Source organism: Alosa alosa, chromosome 21 (assembly GCF_017589495.1).
Source record: "Alosa alosa isolate M-15738 ecotype Scorff River chromosome 21, AALO_Geno_1.1, whole genome shotgun sequence".
Classification (NCBI taxonomy): Eukaryota; Metazoa; Chordata; class Actinopteri; order Clupeiformes; family Clupeidae; genus Alosa; species Alosa alosa.
The window spans coordinates 14,234,357-14,254,356 of NC_063209.1; the positions used below are offsets into that span (position 1 = coordinate 14,234,357).

The 20,000-nt window shown below is 47.7% G+C and overlaps 1 protein-coding gene across 5 annotated transcripts in view; it reads left to right on the forward strand.

The window, feature by feature from the left end:
* LOC125286239 (SH2 domain-containing adapter protein F-like) overlaps nucleotides 1–20,000 on the forward strand; it is a 125,632-nt gene that overhangs the window by 83,704 nt on the left and 21,928 nt on the right. Inside the window, exons 3-5 of one of the 5 annotated variants that reach the window (XM_048231107.1) lie at nucleotides 4,409–4,618; nucleotides 6,330–6,428; nucleotides 17,211–17,366. In XM_048231107.1, coding sequence (XP_048087064.1) covers nucleotides 4,409–4,618; nucleotides 6,330–6,428; nucleotides 17,211–17,366 — 465 coding nt within the window. The remainder of the gene's footprint in view (nucleotides 1–4,408; nucleotides 4,619–6,329; nucleotides 6,429–17,210; nucleotides 17,367–20,000) is intronic. The other 4 variants (XM_048231110.1, XM_048231108.1, XM_048231109.1 and 1 more) reach the window with 4 other exon arrangements.

Here is a 20,000-nt window from a genome sequence, read left to right on the forward strand (position 1 = left end):
AATATAGATCATCTCCTCTGACGATAGCGATACATTTCATGATATTGCACATTTTCTGTAAATTCAGTGAAAAATGTTTATAAAAATGTTGAAAAAGGTCTATTTCTCACTGGGGCTGTATCAATGAATCAATTAATAGATTAGTTGTCAACTATTAAACTGGCTGGCTGAAAGTTATTGACCATAGACTAATAGACTACCATGGACCAAGTGGCTGGTGAATTTGCCCATTCGATAGACAGTGGCCGGTAAAAAAAGTTAATTTGCAACCCTGGTCAGTATTGAAGTCCTCACCCCCTTCATGCCGTATTCAGTTATCCACATGCAGAGGCACAGGCTCAGTGACACCTTCCAGGCGTGTGCAGGTGAGGAGGAGAGAGCAGCGTCCATGAGGGAGCAGTTAGCCTGAGGCTGGCCAGCTTGTGTTCTTAGCCCGTGGACAGCAGATTACTAATTCCGGTCGAGATTTCGGAATGTTGACATCTGGAGAGGAAGTCTCTGGAAGAGGAAGGGGTGTGTATGATTGGCAGGGGAGGTAGGTGTGTGTGTGTGTGTGTGTGTGTGTGAATCTGGAACAGATGTGTCCAGAGGTTAAGAGTGAGCAACAGGTCAGCAGGGGTGATGGCATCACCAATTACTGTAATCTGTACAGGCAGATGGGGCCTCAGACACGCAAGGGCATATGCACACATGCACACACACACACGCACGCACACACACACACACGCACACATGCACACACACGCACACACATACAGAGAAACACATTATTTGTGTCTTACTCACTCACTCGCCCACCCCCCCTCTCTCTCTCTTTCACTCTCTCACACACACACACACACACACACACACACACACACACACACACACACACACATACAAAGTTTACACACACTGTCTATGTGGAAACACATTTGCATATTCTGCCGACTGAACACTCTCTTGGACACCCACTGAAATCATTCTTAAGCACACATATTACACACTCTGCCAGAACATTCACGCGCACACACACACACACACACACACACACACACTTCACGCCCTCAGGGCTTCCTTTTCACCTGGTCTACTCCCTCCATTTGTCCTGGAAGCATGTGCCGTGAGCCTGTGTGTGTGTGTGTGCGCGCGTATGCGTGGCAGAGTGTGTAGTGTGTAGTGTGTGTGTGTGTGTGTGTGTGTGTGTGTGTGTGTGTGGGCGTACTGGTAGAGTGTGTAGTGTGTCAGTGTGCACCTCGACAGTTCCTCCTGATTCACCACTGCTGGGATAAAAGGGCTTTAGCCTTACACACAGCTATTTAAAGATGGCCACACACACACCTTTTTTTCCACATCCTTCTACCTTCCTATCCCTTCCTCACTAATGCTCCCTATCTTCTTTCTTTCTTTCTTTCTTCCTTTCTTTCTTTCTTCCTTCCTTTCTTTCTTTCTTTCTTTCTTTCTTTCTCTCTCTGTCGGTTCCTCTAAGTGCTCCTGCGGGTACCCAGGTAATTATAGTGCAGCCAAATGCTTCACCCTCTCCTCTCTTCTCTTCTCCTCTTCTCTTCATGGAGAAACTACTTTATTCTGCTGAGAAAGGGAAACATACACACACACACCACAGACACACTGACCGAAACACACAAACACATACACACACATGCACACACACACACACACACACACACACACACACACACACACACATAACAGACAAACTGACAGAAGCACTCATACATACACACACACACACACACACACACACACACACACACACACACACACACACACACACACACGTGTGCCCTCACATATAAAATGTCTGCAGGTGTATGAATATCTCCACATATAGTCCTATATGCCAGAGGGAAAGAGAGTGAAGTGTTAGTCAGAAAGAGGAGGTAAAGATGCAGGTAAGAGGAGTGAAGGGGTCTCTCGTGGGTAAATGTGTGAGGAGGAAGCTGCAGATGAGGCCACGGCACACGTCTTATGGGTGCTGTTAAGTAGAAGTGTGTGTGTGTGTGTGTGTGTGTGTGTGTGTGTCTAAAACTGTTAAAACTTCTCTCTCTCTCTCTCTCTCTCTCTCTCTCTCTTCATCCATCTCTCTCTCTGTATCCATCTCTTCTGTCTGTGATTCTCTCTCTCCTCTTGGTGTTTTCTCTCTCCTTCTCTTGGTGTTCTCTCTCTCCTCTTTTCTGGGTTATCGCAGGTGCTCATGCCCCTAGGGCTCATGGCCCCTCTTCCCCCGCCTTTTTCCCTCTCTACTTTCTTCACTTTCTTTTCTGGATGTTAATATTCTGTTGTTTTTTTTTTCTTCTTCTTTTTGGTTCTGTCATGAATCAGAACCACAGAGGTATTCTTTTATCAGCCCTCCAGCAGATTCAAAGTCAAGTAGACACACACACACACACACACACACACACACACACACACACACACACACACACACACACACACACACACACACACACACACATCCCCATGCTCCCAGCAGATCTCAGTTGGGATTGCAGTTGACCCTGACTGCTGGGCCGTGAGCTTCTCTCCAGACATGCAGCTTCTGAAACTGTTGCGGCACCACAGCAGGTGGAGAGATTCATTTAAAGCACAATTAGTGGGCTGATGAAGAACAGCTTGTAGCATCTGAGTGTCTCACGTCTCCCCTGACAACTCACACCTCCCACTCAGACGCTGGCGTTCGTGTCCCTCTTGGCTTTCCGTAGCGCAGCAGCAGCAGCAGCAGCAGAGACGGTTGTGGTGGGAGCTGTTAACAGGTGTTCACAGGGTCAGTAGGAGTAATTACGATGTCTAGGGCTAGTCGGCAAGGTCTAGTTATTTAGTCGCCTATTATATTATTCGTCAACTTTTTTAGGTAATCGTTTTGTGAGGAAACACTCATTGGCATTTTTGTTCTACATTTTCTTATTAATGGATAAAATAATTGATAGATTATTCCAATATCAGAATAATCACAGGTGGCAGTTCTACTGATGCCTTTCTGTCCTTTGGATGTCCTGCTGCTGCTGCTGCTGCTGTGCTCTCTGATGTCCGTGGTGACCCTGTCCCTTTTCTCAGGCGACAGCTGGACCATGCTGTGCCAAGTTACCCAAAATGCACTGCTGCAGCCCCCACACTGGAGGCACTGTAACCCATTACCCCTGAACCAGCTGAGCCCAGTCATACCGCCCAGTCATGGGGTTCATTTCCTGTGTGTGTGTGTGTGTGTGTGTGTGGAGCTAGATTTAAACAAAGGAATGTCAGTGTGAACCTCCACTCTTTTAGAGATGAACTTCTGTCCTATTTCTCCTGTTCATACTGTGCCGTGTTTGTGTTTCTGTGTGTGTGTTTGTAAGTGAGTGAGTGAGTGAGTGCCAATAGTATAAGTATAGTATAAGTATATAAACTCTTTTGATCCCGTGAGGGAAATTTGGTCTCTGCATTTATCCCAATCCGTGAATTAGTGAAACACACTCAGCCCACAGTGAGGTGAAGCACACACTAATCCCGGCGCAGTGAGCTGCCTGCAACAACAGTGGCGCTCGGGGAGCAGTGAGCGGTTAGGTGCCTTGCTCAAGGGCACTTTAGTCGTGGCCTACCAGTCGGGGTTCAAACCGGCAACCCTCCGGTTACAAGTCCGAAGCGCTAACCAGTAGGCCACGGCTGCCCCTTCTATAGTGTCTATGTTTGTCTTCTCCTGTCTTCTCCTGTCTTTATCCATAGAGTGAGTCATAATCCCAGTATTTCTCAACTCTCTCCTGTCCTCCATCATAGTCCATCATAGTGTGATTTCTGATGTGACTCACAGTAAGTGTGTGTGTGTGTGTGTGTGTGTGAAGCCAAACACAAGCCTTAGTGTTTCATAATGAATGAGTCAGTGGGGTAGTCACTTCAGTCCTCAACTTCCCTCTTCCACACACACACACACACACACACAAACACACACACACATGTTACACGAGTGCTGACTTGTAGAGAGTGACGTTGTAGGGTGTGTGGCATGAGCAAGCAGAGACAGAAGCTGTGTTATAGAGCACACCTTTACCTGCATCTGAATCAGCAGATGTGTTATAGAGCGCACCTTTACCTGCATCGGAAACAGAAGCAAAAGGCTAATTGGTCTGTGGTGTGGAGGTTCAAAGTTAAAAACAACCTCCAAGAAAAGATGGAGAGTGTGTGGAGACTAATCATTGCACTTGTGGATTTATGAAGGTTGTGTCAAAAACAATAGGGTATAAGGCCTTAGTCTGGTTTAGAAATGTATTTCTATAAATGTATACTATTATTGTTTACGATACCTCCATATGTGCTGATGTTTACTCCTCTACATGTGGTGATGTAAGACTATTTCTGGGGACCCAAAGCTGTCGTGTCCTAACTCTTTCTTTCCCTTCTTTCTGTTTTTCTCTCATCTGTCGCTCCTCTCCTCCAGAGATCCGCCGCGGGACGAAGGAGGGCTCCATTCGGCAGCTGCCGCTCTACGACATGCCATACGAGCCGACGGAGAACGGCGGCGACTCGGACCCGGAGCCGACCCGCTGCCCGCGCGAGAGCCGTCTGCCGCAGGACGACGAGAGACCCCCGGAGGAGTACGACCAACCCTGGGAGTGGAAGAAGGAGCGCATCTCCAAAGCCTTCGCAGGTACGACAGAGAGGGAGAGAGAGAGAGAGAGGGAGAGGGGGGAGTATGAAGAAATCCCTGGGAGTGGAAGGAACACCAAAGCCTTTGCAGGTTCGAAAGGAAGAGAAAGAAAGCGAGGGATGAAGAGAGAGATACAGTATATGAGAAGAGGGTGGAGGGAGAGGGACATGAAAGAGTGCATCTCCAAAAGCCTTCACATGTACAGTAGGGAGATGGAGCAATAAAGAGAGAGAAGGACGTAGATGAAGATAGATAGATAGATAGATACTGTAGATAGATAGATAGATAGATAGATAGATAGATAGATAGATAGATAGATAGATAGATAGATAGATAGAAAGATAGATGGCAAGAAGTAGGAAAGGCAGGGATGAGTAATTGTAGAAAGGTATGGAGAGAGAGAAAGAGAGAGAGGAGGATTCAGAGGGAATAATGGAGAGAAAAGAGATGGGACACAGAGATGGTGAGAAAAAGAGAGGGATATAAAGAGAGAGGGAGGAATGGAAGAAAAGGGGATAGAGGAGAAAAGTCTATTCTGAGGGTGAACTCACCAATCTAAGCAAGAGAGAGAGAGAGAGAGAGACCAAAAAAGAGCAAGGGAAAGAGAATGAGCGAGGGATGTAGAGAAAGAGTGATAGAATGACATTGAAATGGTGAGTTAGAGGGAAATTGAGAGAGGTGAGAGAATCTGAGCATTTGAGTAATGGAACCCTATTAACTGAGTGAACAAGAGAGAGTGATGGAGATGGATTGTGTGTGTGTGTGTGTGTGTGTGTGTGTGTGTGTGTGTGTGTGGTGTCTTGTGCTGTGGCAGGGTGGACGGTGTTTGGCTTGACTCTTGGGGTTTTTAGCTTGGATCTGGTGATGGGAATAAGGCAGCCCTTTTTTTCCTCTGTATTAATGACTCACCCTCTCTCCTCTTCTCCTCCTCCTCCTCTTCTTTCCTCTCGTCCTCCAGCACTAACTGTTTCCTCCTGTGGTTTCTCTCTCTCCCTCCATCTAGAGAGGCTGTCTCTCTCTTCCTCTTCCCAAAGCTGAAAGGCCTTTTGTAGGGTGTCTGGGGACCAGCATCTCATCTGTGTGTGTGTGTGTGTGTGTGTGTGTGTGTGTGTGTGTGTGTGTGTGTGTGTGTGTGTGTGTGTGTGTGTGTGTGTGTGTGTGTGTGTGTGTTTGTGTCTTGGGGTGTACAGTATGTGTGTTTCTGTGTGTTTGTGTGTCGCTTTGTCTCTTCTCCCTCTCTTTATGTGCATGTGTATATGTGTGTGTGTGTGCATTTGTTTGTTTGTCTGTGTGTGTGTGCATGTGTATATGTGTTTGTTTGTTTTGTGTGTGTGTGTGTGTGTGTGTGTGTGTGTGTGTGTAGCTTTGAAGATATAGGATGGAGTGAAGTTGTTGCACATAAACTGAGATTGTGTGTGTGTGTGTGTGTGTGTGTGTGTGTGTGTGTGTGTGTGTTTGTCATTGAATGTTGTTTGTGTTAGAGTCCCTAAAGGGCTAGCATGGCCATAACTATCCAGCGCTGATCCACTTGGCATTTTTCATTTTCAATGGCTATTTTTCGTATACAAAGACAACGCTGCCAGTGAAGCAACTCCATAACTAACCAACAGTTTGAACTAAGATCTAAGCCTACATCATTCTTTGAAGGGTTTTCTTTATTATTATTTTTCCCTTTATTTTTCTGTGTGCTGTGTTCCTCCCTCGTGGACAGCTCTGCTGTGTTATGGCTGTGTTAGCACCGACGGCTCAGTGGGAGGCAGAGAACCAGAGACCCCCAGGACTAAGGACCCCCCGCCTAGAACCCCCAAAGGTACCCCGCACAGGGACGCAGGGGACGCCATCTCACCACCAGACTGCCCGTCGGTCTCACTTGCTGTCTGTCTGTTTGTCTGTCTCACCAGCTGTCTTGCTGCTTACTTCCCCTTCCAGTTTGTTGGTCTGCCTGTGTTAGCTTCCCTTGCTGGATGTCTATCTGTCTGCCTATCTCTCTCTCTCTCTCTCTCTCTCTCTCTCTCTCTCTCTCTCTCTCTCTCTCTCTCTCTCTCTCTCTCTCTCTCTCTCTCTCTCTCTCTCTCTCTCTCTCTCTCTCTCTCTCTCTCTCTCTCTCTCTCTCTCTCTCCCAATCTTACTTATTATAGGGACTGTGTGATGGCCTAGAAGCTTCTGGTCTCAGCTGGAAAAAGGATACATCTCTTTGTCCATCTCTCTCTCTCTCTCTCTCTCTCTCTCTCTCTCTCTCTCTCTCTCTCTCTCTCTCTCTCCCTCTCTCTCTCCCTTTCTCTTCACTCACTCTAAACGATCCTCCACGATGACTGTGTTTCCAAATGCTGCTCAGTCTACAGGGGGCATCTAGTTTCACAATGACAGGGGAGAACATGTCTGTCTGTCTGAATGTTTGTCAGTTTGCGTGTCTCTGAAGTTCCCCGTCTGTTCCGTGTTGACGTCTTAACATCTCTCTCCTCCTCCTGTCCTCTCCCTTGAGAGGGCGTCAGAGTGGGAAGGTGATTTGGGGTTTGGCTGGTGGCTTTGAGATGGCGCCGGTGTCCTTCCTATTCTCTACTTTGCGTTGCTTTGTCTACACTGGTGTCACTGGCCTCCCTCCTGTCTTTACATTACATTACATTACATTACATTTGGCTGACGCTTTTTAACCAAAGCGACTAACAACATGGTAAACAGTACGTTTTTAGAACAATTCTCACAATTTTAGGACAGTTTAAAAAAACAAAAAACATTAGAGTACAGTAAGAATAAGTCGTCGGTGAGTGCTGTTTTTAACAGTTACTTGTCAGTTTAAAACGGCTGGTGAGTGCTAGGATCAGTAAGACTTGTTGTAAGTGTTGCTATGAGAGTAGGTGTTCTCTAAAGAGCTGGGTCTTCAGGAGTTTTTGAAAGTGGAAAAGGATGTCCCTGCCCTTGTAGGAACTGGCAGTGTGTTCACCAACGAGGAACAACAGATGAGAAAAGTTTGGATTGGCTTGAGCGTGCGGTGGTAGAGCTAGGCGTCGATTAGATCAGAGGGGCCTTGCCGGTCTGGAGGTAGTGTAAGTCTGTATGAGGGCATTCAAGTAGGTGGGAGCAGAACCGGAGACTGTCTATGACCTATGACTGTCTATGACCGTCTATGACCACTCCTGCGTGTCTGTCTGTCTGTCTGTGTGTCTCTGTCTATGTGTTTGCCTGTCTGTCTGTCTGTCTGTTTGTCTGTCTATGTGTTTGCCTGTCTGTGTGTCTGTCTGTGTGTCTGTCTGTCTATGTGTTTGCCTGTCTGTGTGTCTGTCTGTGTGTCTGTCTGTGTGTGTGTGTGTGTGTGTGTGTGTGTGTGTGTGTGTGTGTGTGTGTGTGTGTGTGTGTGTGTTTCTGTCCTCACCCCTCCTGTATCTACTGGGAAAGAGAGGCACTTTTGACACTAACAGTCTAACAGACCCTCTTGCCACTGTGAGAGCAGTTCAGTATCAAAACTGTCAATAAATAGAACTGAAAGTTGTAATGGAATTGAGTGAGGTGTGTGTGGGGGTGGGTGGGTGCTGTGTGTGTGTGTGTGTGTGTGTGTGTGTGTGTGTGTGTGTGTATGTGTATGTGTGTGTGTGTCTGTGTGTGTGTATGGGTGTGTTTGTATGTGTGGAGGCCTACACATTTCACAAAAAATGTTTTAGTTTTGAGTGTGCAGGTCTCTGCTGGATTGTGGATAAAGAATGAACGACTTCAAAACGTTGCCTCGTTAATTCTTCCTCCTAATCCTGACACCGCTCTTCCCCACTCCCGCTCCCTAATGGATTCTTCCGCTGTTTACAGATTGCTCTCCGCTTCATCCCCTCTTTGATGGGGAATTGTGTTCTGTGCAAATTTCAAAGCACCGTCTCCCATAACAGACAGCCGACTGCATCTTTCTCTCTCTCTCTCCCTCTCTCTCTCTCTCTCTCTCTCTCTTTCAGCTCAGGTTGTTTCATAAGACTGATTCCTCTGTTCTTCCTCTGTTCTGCCCTTTCTCTGACTGGAGTCTGTGTTCCATTTTGCTCTCACTCAGAAACAACATGCCGACATTTGGAGGAGACAAACTCTGCTCCCCTCGACACCCCATCATTCAACAAAGAAATCAGAATGAGAGAGAGAGAGAGAGAGAGAGGGGAGAGGGGGAGGGAGAAGTTGAGAAAAAGAGAGAACAGATCGCAGGCTCCCTTGTCAAGTGTGTGTGTGTGTGTGTGTGTGTGTGTGTGTGTGTGTGTGTGTGTGTGCAGACCTAGTCATGAACTCCATTTGTTGCAGACATCTCTATCTTCAAAGCCCTGAGACAGCACAGAAAAAAGGTGTGGGGGGGGAACCCGACCAATCCAGAGGCAGCCGTCTTTAGAAGCCCAGATCTGAGGGACGGGAGACGCCTGTAGGTCTCCGCCTCGCCCGCCCGCCCCCAGGGTCGGCCACAAGGCTCGCTGTCTGGCAAAGATCAGCCGCTGGAGGTCACCCAAGGTCATAGAAGGTCACATAAGGTCACCACGGGGTCCTAAGGTCGGGTCGATAAAGCCCAGTGGCCTTGCTCTGTCAGTCTCAGTGTAATGACAGTCCCTCATTATCATGGCAACTGGAGGTAGCCACTTCAGGCGGATTGTTGTGATTTTAGACATATCTAGGTCGCCGCTGCAAAGATTTTACATCGGAGGCCTCAAAAAAAAAAACAAAACAAAACTTTCTCTTTTTTTCATCTTTATCTAAGATGATGAATAATGGAGTAATTTTCCGTTAAAACTCTCTCCCCTTGAGATTGCAACTCGCCGGAATTGAAATAGAAAGAAGAAAAAAAAAACAATCTCCTTCTCCTGTGTTTGTGCACATGCAAAATACACAGCAATCTCGCTGCCAAACTAGCCGTGGCGTAATGAAGAAACATGAACAGGCTGCTCACTCCTGAGGAGGAGGAAATGGACCGCGACAAAGAACCAAAAAGGAAGGAGGGAAGGAAAGGAGGGAAGGAAAGGAGGGAAGAGAGAAGGGAAGGGAGAAGGGAGGGAAAGTAATGACGACAGCCCTCTGCAGCTTATTCTCTCCATCTGCACAGCTCGGTCCTATAATTCCAAACCCATAGCCACTCATTCGTCTTTGTTAGAGAAAACAATAGGCTGAGCGCTAATGCACTTAGACTGGTGGAGTTTCTTTTTGTTTTTCCACTGTGTTGCGTCACTGTTTAGACGAGTCTGTGTGTGTGTGTGTGTGTGTCTGTATTTGTACACATGTGAGTATACGTGCGTGTGTGCATGTGTGAGTGTATGTGGTGTGTGTGTGTGTGTGTGAGTTGTTCCCCTACTGATCCGATACTCATTAATATTCAGTGTGGGGTTATCAGCAGACAGATGTGCTGCACAATGCAAATTTGACTCTTGTTGGAGGGCGAGTCGGGTGTATCTGTGCACTCCAAAGTTAATCAGTCATCCTCTGGCGTTTGCATCTCTCTCTCTCGCTCTCTCCCTTTCTCCCTTTCTCTCTCTCTTTCTCTCTCTCTCTTGCTCTCTCTGCGTGTTGAGTGTGTGATGGATGAGGCCAGGGCCTATTAAAGATGAAGATGCATTAGATAATGACCCCTGTGAAGAGTGTGTCTGTGGCAGTCTGGAGGGTTACTTGTGTGTGTGTGTGTGTGTGAGAGAGAGAGTACACTTACATATGCATCTATGAGTGCACACATATACATGTGCACACACACACACACGCACACACACAATCAGGAAGTCATTGGGAACCTGAGGAGTGTGTTAGTGTGTCTTGTTACTTAATCCTCTTCCACCCCCTGATTGTGTGTGTGTGTGTGTTGGGGGTTTCTGTATGAGCATGTACTTATGGCTAATCTGTTATGCATCTCACACAACCCAGCTAGGCACACACACACACTCAGCCAATCAGTCATTGGAAATCTGAGGAGTGTATCAGTATGACCACAGGAAGACTGTTACTTAAAACTCACCCTTACTCAAATATCTGTAACACTGTGTGTGTGCGTGTGTGTGCGTGTGTGTGTGCGTGTGTGCGCAAGTGCTTTCGTCTCTGTATGCATGGTCCACTCCATTAAGTTGGCCCAGGGCCAGAGGGGCCCTGCCTCTCTCTCTGCTGCCCAGATAAAAGCTGCCGATGTCGGGCAGGAGACCCCAGGCGCCCTCCCTGCCTCATGGTTCTTTAATGAGGCTACAAGCGCTTAATGTCCTGCACTGCGCAGCGCCTACTCTGATAGTTTAAGTAAATAATTGAATTGCTTTAAATCCAGTAATGTGTGTGTGTGTGTGTGTGTGTGTGTGTGTGTGATTGATATGATGCTGAATATAGGACCACTGGGCCTCTGTGTTTGTTTTTCAAAGCCATGACCTCAATAATTGTGACCCCACAATATATCAATGTATTAGCACACATACACATCTAAACACACATGCATGCACGCAATACATAGTCAGAAATGAACAGAACAGAGAAGTTTAGAATACAAACACATACTGTGTACACACACACACACAAAGGTCAAACACTCCTTCACCGTTTGATAAGTCTCTTGGCGTGTGTGTTTTGTCCACCTCCAGATCCTTGAAAAGCTGAAGCAGCTGGACTTGCCTTATCTGTAAACACACATTTAGGCCAGCCGCTGCACTCAGAGTCCACACTGTTACCCCCTCACCACACACACACACACACACACACACACACACACACACACACACAGAGAGAGAGAGAGAGAGAATGATGGTATTCAGATACCAAGTTAATCAGCTTTGTCTCACACAGGCTACACAACAAAATGACCCTAGAAAAGCACAAAGGCTGATTTTCTGTATACTTTCTCCTTCTTTTTCCTACACACATATACACACACACACACACAAAAACACACACACACACACACACACATACACTCACTCACTCACTCACTCACTCAGAAACAGTTACACTTACTGCATTCTAAGCTTAACCACCCTCCCGATGATCCTTTGTTCAGATTGATTCCCTCCTTCATATTTAACCTTTCATTCATTTGCTTTATTCATCCCTCTCCTCCTGTGCGCAGAAACACACTACTACTCTCCTGGCTCTCAGGGCAATTTAGGCATTTGAAGTGTTGTGTTGTTGCGTGGGCCTGTCAGAATGGTTCATATAAAGCACATTTAGAATATCCCAAAGCCTGCACGTCCCCGGTGAGAGAGGCCTTGCGTATCCACACTCTCCGAGACGTTTAAAAGCCGTGCTTAACAGCGACGCCGCAAAACGTTCACGCAGAGGCGTTGTGAATTAAGCCGGCCCTCCATGAGAGCCGCCTGCGTTGCCGTTGGTGTCTGATCCGTGCGGCGGTGCAAAGTGCAACAATGCCTTATTAGCATCTAATTAAAATCAAGACGTCGGCAAACAAACCGGGGCCGCGCCAAGAAAACAGAGAAGACTCTGGAAGGTTTTCTTATTCTCTCTCTGTGTGTCTGTGTGTGTGTGTGTGTGTGTGTGTGTGTGTGTGTGTGAAAGCTGCCTTTTGTTTTTCGTCACGGTGCAAAGCTGCAAGGAGGTGAGGAAAGATTGTAATGGGTGTTCAGTCACATGGATGCTTCCATGTCCATAGGAGACCTACACACACACACACTCCCTCTCTCTCTCTCTCACTCTCACTCTCACTCTCTCACACACACACACACACACACACACACCACTTTCGCACACAACCCCACACACTCACACACACACACACACATACCTACTCTTACACTATGCTCTTTCAAGTTTCAAGTTTCTTGCGTCCACCGTGACATTTTAAAGTGTCCTTTGTTGCTCCTTTTTCCTCTTATATATCAAGACATCATGTTACACTCCCACATTTCACACCGGTGACCTTTTGACCTTTGTCTATCACTTTGTAACCCCACACCCACAGCACAGCTGTTACACACTTTCTCTATTAACCTTCAAGCAGGTGTCCTGTCAGACGTATGTGTGTGTGTGTGTGTGTGTGTCTGTGTCTCTGTGTGTGCATGCGCTCTTAGTGCTTGTGAAGACTGTTGGATGCCCTTGGTGTGCCCTCCCCAGTATCAGCAAACTTGTTTCTAATCTTTGCCCAATGCCAACTGTGCCAACAGGCTCCCTGGTGTCAACACACACACACACACACACGTGTTTGATGATGATTAAAGAGCTTAGCTCAGCTTCACACGGTGCCAGCAACATCAGGTGTGTGTATGGTTGTGTGTGTGTGTGTGTGTGTGCGTGTGTGTGTGTGTGTGCCAAGATGCAACCAGCACTCTTAATTGGTGTGTGAGGTGTGTGTCCTGATGTCAGTGTTTAGAGTATGCATAGTCATTTAGCTGTAGACCGTGTTGTGTAACGTTGTATCTGTTGAGGTTTTTTGTGAGTGCGTATCAGTGTTGAAGTTGTGTGTAGTGCCGCATCGTCTTCACTGCTGTAGTGCAACGGCAAAGTGTGTGTGTGTGTGTGTGTGTGTGTGTGTACTTTTGTACATGCGTGCATGTGTGTGTGTGTGTGTGCGCATGCCACACGGTTATAGATGTGTGTATTGCAGCTGTCTGTGTAATAGTAAGAGTGTAAGAGTGTGTGTCTATAGGAGTGTGTGTGTTGTTGAGCAGTAGGAGTGAGTGTGTGTTGTTCTGCAGTAGGAATGCGTGTGTGCGTTGCAGTGGAGTGCCTTCATTTCTCTTCTGAGCAGTTCTTTATCACTGTTCCATTTCCCTTTAAATAAATATGTACAGGCAGATAGAGCACCATGCTGCCCTGCTACGTGCCACCACTGCACTGCTTTATGATCGAGGAGCCAGGACAATATACCAGGCTCAAGGAGTAGTGCATTTGTGTCAAATGCTAGCTTATGGAGGCTGATGGATGATCTAGCCTCCAGAGAGTGTGTTTGTGTGTGTGTGTGTGTGTGTGTGTGTGTGTGTGTGATGTAGAGCTGTGACATCGCCCTCGGGTTGTCCCCTGGCTAGCCCTCCAGGGAATGAAAGGCTCATTTGGACCATGAAAGGCTCCGTTTTTTACCCAGAATTCAGTGCATGGAACTCTCTAAGCTGATTGGGTCGTGTAGAGGACAGCCTGTTACCTATGGAGACCGGCTGAAAGACAAGCAAAGCGGTCAGCCAGAGTTCTCACACACCATCAAAGGGACTTGGGGACACTTCAAAGGCTGGGCACAGTGTGTGTATGTGTGTGTGTGTGTGTATGCACGCATGTGTGAGCGTGTGTGTGTGTGTGTTGTGAGCGTGTGTGTGTGTTGTGAGCATATGTATATAGTGAGAGAATGTAAAGGAAATGGTAGAGAAGTTGTGTGAACATCTGTTCATCTGAAAGCTCTCTCTCTCTCTCTGTGTGTGTGTGTAACACAGGTGAGTGTGTAAACAACATATAGACACCAGGTCAGTGTGTGTCTCTCTCCTCCACACACACACACACACACACACACACACACACACACACACACACACACACACACACATTCTCTGTATGTGATGCTGAATGAAGAATCTAAACAGTTCACACACTAACAGGCTCAAATAGGTTGTTTCTCAAAGGCTGGCACTTAAATCAGGTTGCCTTAAATTGAAAAATGGAAAATGTGAAGTGTGACATGTCAGCCTGTGTGTGTGTGTGTGTGTGTGTGTGGCGTGTGCATGCGTGTTTGCATGAGTGCGTGCATGTGTGCGTGTATCTGTGTGTGTGTGTGTGTGTGTGCGTGTATCTGTGTGTGTGTGTGTGTGTGTGTGTGTGTGTGTGTGTTTCATAACTGTCCTCTCCTCATGTTGGCTCCGAGGCAGCTTAGTTTCCGCTCTCTTCTCCCGACACAATTACACGCTAATCTAAAACGTGAAATAAGAATTAGCACTTTATCAGCACCCACGGCAACCCTGCCATACACACACGTCTTATTATGGGCTGGCAGAGCCGGCGACCTCTCCGTGACCCGTCCCACTTAGCAACCAGGAGAGGAGGGAGCAAGAGGACGGTAATAACATCCCTCGGGCTATCGTCATGGAGACATTCCTTGTATGATGGTCGTCATAGTGATGGGTCTCGCCTGTTGACTTCTCAGCCCAGCTGTGGAGCCCTCCCTCATATCTCCCTGGCCTGCACACACACACATGGACACACACCCACACACACATATACACACACGCAGACAGTGAGTGGGAGAGGGAACAGCCTGTCCAAAGTGGTCTCTTCTCAGACGGTCATTTCCTGTTGGTCATCTGTGCCCTCAGCACAAAAACATCCAAAGCATCCTCTAAACACTCGTCATGGCGACAGGTGCAGTCCTCAGTTCTAGAATCCAATCAGATTACTGTCCTCTCCTATGCACTACTGAAACAACGTGCTGATTGGCTGGAATAGCGTATGATTGGATTCAAGCTACTGTGTATGTTTCCCATTTACAGAGTAAAGACTGCATGCACATTTGTTTTGGTTTGGTTTGTCAGAACCTTTAGGCTTGTGGGTTTTCATCGTTCATAATGACTCCATTTGTATGTAACGGTGACCATGACTAACTGAAAGTCGCTTTACAACATCAATCAGCATGACGTGCAGGAGAGCCTGTGAGAGTGTGTGAAAACGACAGCCTGAGAGACACACAGACAGGATGACTGATGCTGATATGTACACACACACACACACACACACACACACACACACACCTGGTATTGACATAAAGCTTACTGAGCATCAGACTATGAGTGGGTCCATATGGCCATATGGTATGCCGCAGCTTATCCGCACAGACTTTCTATGACCAGGACACACAGACACACACACACACACAAACAAACACATGGTCAAATGACACAAACGCTCAAACACATGAACATGCAGCACATGGGTGGATACGTGCACACATATATACTGTACAGGCCCTAAACACACACACACACACACTCTCTCTCTCTCTCTCTCTCTCTCTCTCTCTCTCTCTCAGAATGTGTATGTTGTTGTCCCCGACCTTGGTGTGTGTGTTTCCTGTCCAAGGCCTTGGTCCCTCTGGTTCCCTCCCTCTCTCTCTCACTGCTGTTAAAGCTCCAGGCTCTCACTGACACTTCCTCTACCACCTGCACACCAACACTACCAACACCAGAAGGACAACTCCATCACCTCGTTCACTTTCATTAGACGAGCCTGTTTTATATGCTCGTAAAGGCACTGGCACCTTGGACACACACAAACACACACACACACACACACATACACACACACACACACGTGCACATGCATCAGCACACAAACAGTTGATGAGTGACCTCGGTTGGTGTGTGTGTGTGTGTGTGTGTGTGTGTGTGTGTGTGTGTGTGTTCGTTTGTGTGAATAGTTTATTGTCATCTTTCCTTTATTTCCTTCCCCCTCCGCTCTCTCAGAATGTCTTGTTTCATGGACTCTGAGTAGGACAGAGGAGATGAGATGAGAGGAGAGGAGATGAGATGAGATGAGATGAGATGAGATGAGATGAGATGAGATGAGATGAAAAGCTTTGACATTAGAGACACAGCCTTTTGTTCCATTAATCCACAGTAATGCCGCCAGCACTCTCTCTCTCTCTCTCTCTCTTTCTCTCTTTCTCTCTCTCTTTCTCTCTTTCTCTCTCTCTCTCTCTCTCTAATCTTATCAGGTTTGCTAGGCCACTAAAATTCTGCTAGTAAAAAACATCAGTTCTGTGTGTGGTTGTGTGTGTGTGTGTGAGAGAGAGAGAAAGAAAGAGAGAGAGAGAGAGAGAGAGAGAGAGAGAGAGAGAGAGAGAGCATAACTGCATTAGTGGAGACAATCAGATAGCATCCATGTGTTTTTATCTGTGCGGCGTTGTTCTGTCCCACACACATCCTTTATCTGGTAGCGGTGCCTGTGTGGGAGAGGCAGGGCATCTGACAGCCTCCACACCGCACTGCACTCCATCTCATCTGCTCTTCTCTCCCTCAGTCTGCTGCATGGTCCTCATGTGGGCCTCTGTCCCCCTCTCTCTCTCTCTCTCTCCCTCTCTCTCTCTCTCTCTCTCTGAGTTGAGTGTATGGTCTCCTGAGTCTGCTTTGCCTGCTGGCTCATCTGCTGCAGCGGAGAGGGGGGAGGGGGGAGGGGGGGTTGGCAGAGAGCGGGGTGTTGAGAACTAATCCAACATGGCTTCTTTTCACGGTGTCCAGTCTTGGCCTGGTCCTGTCCTCTTCCTCCCATAGCTGCTGTTGCCATGGGTGACCTGGGAAGATTCTAGAACACCTTGCCTGTCTTTAAACTTTTTCCTGACTGTTGTTCTGTCTCTTAATCTGCTTCTTTGTTTTTTCTTCTTCCCTGTTTTCCCCCTGATCCCTTTCTCCTCCTCCTCTCTCTCTCTCTCTCTCTCTCTCTCTCTCTCTCTCTCTCTCTCTCTCTCTCTCTCTCTCTCTCTCTCTCTCTCTCTCTCTCTCTTTCATCTTCTCATTCTCTCATTTCTTCTCATTCTTATGGTCATCATTTTCTGAATCTCGGTCTGTCTTTCTCTTATCCTTTTGCGCTCTCTCACTTTCTCTCTCTCTTTCTTTCTCCTTCTCTCTCTCTCCTCTTTCTCACCTGTTCTTTCTCACCCCCCCTCCTCTCCTCCTCTGATGCCCCCGTGTGCCTGCAGTAGAGATTAAAGTGATTAAAGACCTGCCCTGGCCCCCGCCCGTGGGCCAGCTGGACTCTGCCCCCCCTCTGGCTGAGGCCGTCGAGCCCTCGCCCCCCTCCCAGTCCGTCCAGCCCCCACCAGCCGGACAGATGACCTGTGAGCAGCTTCATCATGGTGGGTGACCTCGATAGTGCCCCCCCCCAACACACACACACACAAGCAAACATACACACACACACCATCCGTATGTCCGTCCATCCAACCCCCAGCCCAGTACTGCCAGTGATGCATCCCAGTTTGTTTTGTGTCTACTCTCTGCCTGTTGCATGTAGTAGCATTGTAGCATGTACTGTGGAACTTAAAAGTTCTCAGACGCTGTGCCTGAGTTCTGCTGCGGACCCAGTTGTATATGATTTGAAAATAGTGAAGTATAGGAATGGCATAGTACTTATGTAGTAGTTTCAGTGAATACATAAATTCCTACTAGTCATTCCTACTATCATTAACATTATATTTACATGTATTCATTTAGCAGACACTTTTATCCAAAGAGACTTACAAAATAAGGAATAACATTCAAGCTATTTTATCTAACAGAATGTCCATCCCAGGGTTAGTAGTTACAGGTAACATACTTATTCTAGCAGAATGTACATCTTCACTTCTATTGGACAGTAGGGAGTCAGTGTGTAACCGTGTGTTCTACCCAGTGTGTTGTACACAGTCTGTTTCTCATTAAGTTCTGTTGTATTTGATGCCGTAATAGCGTGGTAGCAATACGCTGTTGTAATGTCCATCTGTGCCCATCCCACTGCAGCCCTGCCACTGGGTCCCATCCTTACCCCACCCATGTGTTCCATCCTTACCCCACCCATGTGTCCCATCCTTACCCCACCCATGTGTCCACCCACCCATGTGTCCCATCCTTACCCCACCCATGTGTCCCATCCTTACCCCACCCATGTGTCCACCCACCCATGAGTCCCCTGTCCACTCCACCCATGAGTCCCATCCTTACCCCACCCATGTGTCCCATCCTTACCCCACCCATGTGTCCCATCCTTACCCCACCCATGAGTCCCATCCTTACCCCACCCATGTGTCCACCCACCCATGTGTCCCATCCTTACCCCACCCATGTGTCCACCCACCCATGAGTCCCCTGTCCACTCCACCCATGAGTCCCATCCTTACCCCACCCATGTGTCCACCCACCCATGAGTCCCATCTTACCCCACCCATGTGTCCACCCACCCATGTGTCCCATCCTTACCCCACCCATGTGTCCACCCACCCATGAGTCCCCTGTCCACTCCACCCAGGAGTCCCATCCTTACCCCACCCATGTGTCCCCTGTCCACTCCACCCATGAGTCCCATCCTTACCCCACCCATGAGTTCCATCCTTACCCCACCCATGTGTCCACCCACCCATGTGTCCCCTGTCCACTCCACCCATGAGTCCCATCCTTACCCCACCCATGAGTCCCATCCTTACCCCACCCATGAGTCCCATCCTTACCCCACCCATGAGTCCACCCACCCATGTGTCCCCTGTCCACCCACCCATGAATCCCCTGTCCACCCCACCCATGTGTGTGTGATTGTGATTGGTCTGGGACAGTAGAGGAGACTGTGTGTGCATGGATACTCCACACTGCCTCTGTGCTGACAATGAGGGACAGAACAAGCAGCTTGTTAAAGTCTCTTTCTCTTTCTTTTTAACATTACCACTCTCTCTCCCTCTCTTTTTTTCCTCTCTTTTCTCAGTCTCTAATCACTCAGTCCTCTTTGTTTGGTCCTTTGGGCTTTGCATTCTCACTTTTATGCACATCTCTCTCTCTCTCTCTCTCTCTCTCTCTCTCTCTCTCTCTCTCTCTCTCTCTCTCTCTCTCTCTCTCTCTCTCTCTCAAATTCAAAGTTGCTTTATTAGCATGACTGTATTTGAACAGTGTTGTCAAAGCTATTGTTACATACATTACAACATAACATCTATCTCTCTCTCTCTCCCTCTCCCTCTATCTCTCTCTCTCTATCTCTCTCTCTCTCTCTCTCTCTCTATCTCTCTCTCTGTTTCTCTCTCTCTGCCTGCCTTTATACCGCTCTGTCTTATTCATCACTAAATGACTCCTCCTAGTCTATTCAGCAGAGCTTATGGAGCATGTAACAGTACGGCTAGAAGTCATGCCTCGCTAACCATGCTATGTGCATATGTCCTGATTAAGTTTACGGCATGCATATTTAGATGAGATGAGAACCGCTGTGCCTGGTCAGCAGTCACACACACACACACACACACACCTAGTTCACTTGGAGCTGGAAAGCACCAAGCCAGCATCATCTGTGAGAAGACGGGATCGTTAGGTTTAATTGGGCCTGTCTTGGCATCTGGTTGGAGTTGGCAGAGGAGGGAAGGCGTCCCTGTCCTTTTATGGTCCTCACTGCCCCAGGAGTGGGCATTTTAGGAATGTCCGGGAGCACATGCAGGGAAGGGTCAGGTGCAAGTTCAGAGGTCTGTCAGAGAGATGCATCTGGTGTTACCGGAGGGGTCTGTGGGGCACACACACACTTAGAGATACACACACACACACACACACACACACACACACACACACACACACACACACACACACTTAGAGACACACGCACGCACGCACACACACACACAATTACAGACACACAGACACACTTAGACACACACAGACACAATCACACACATCCATAAAGACACAGACAGACACATACACACACACACGCCCGCACACACACACAGACACACTTAGACACACAGACACAGTCACACACATCA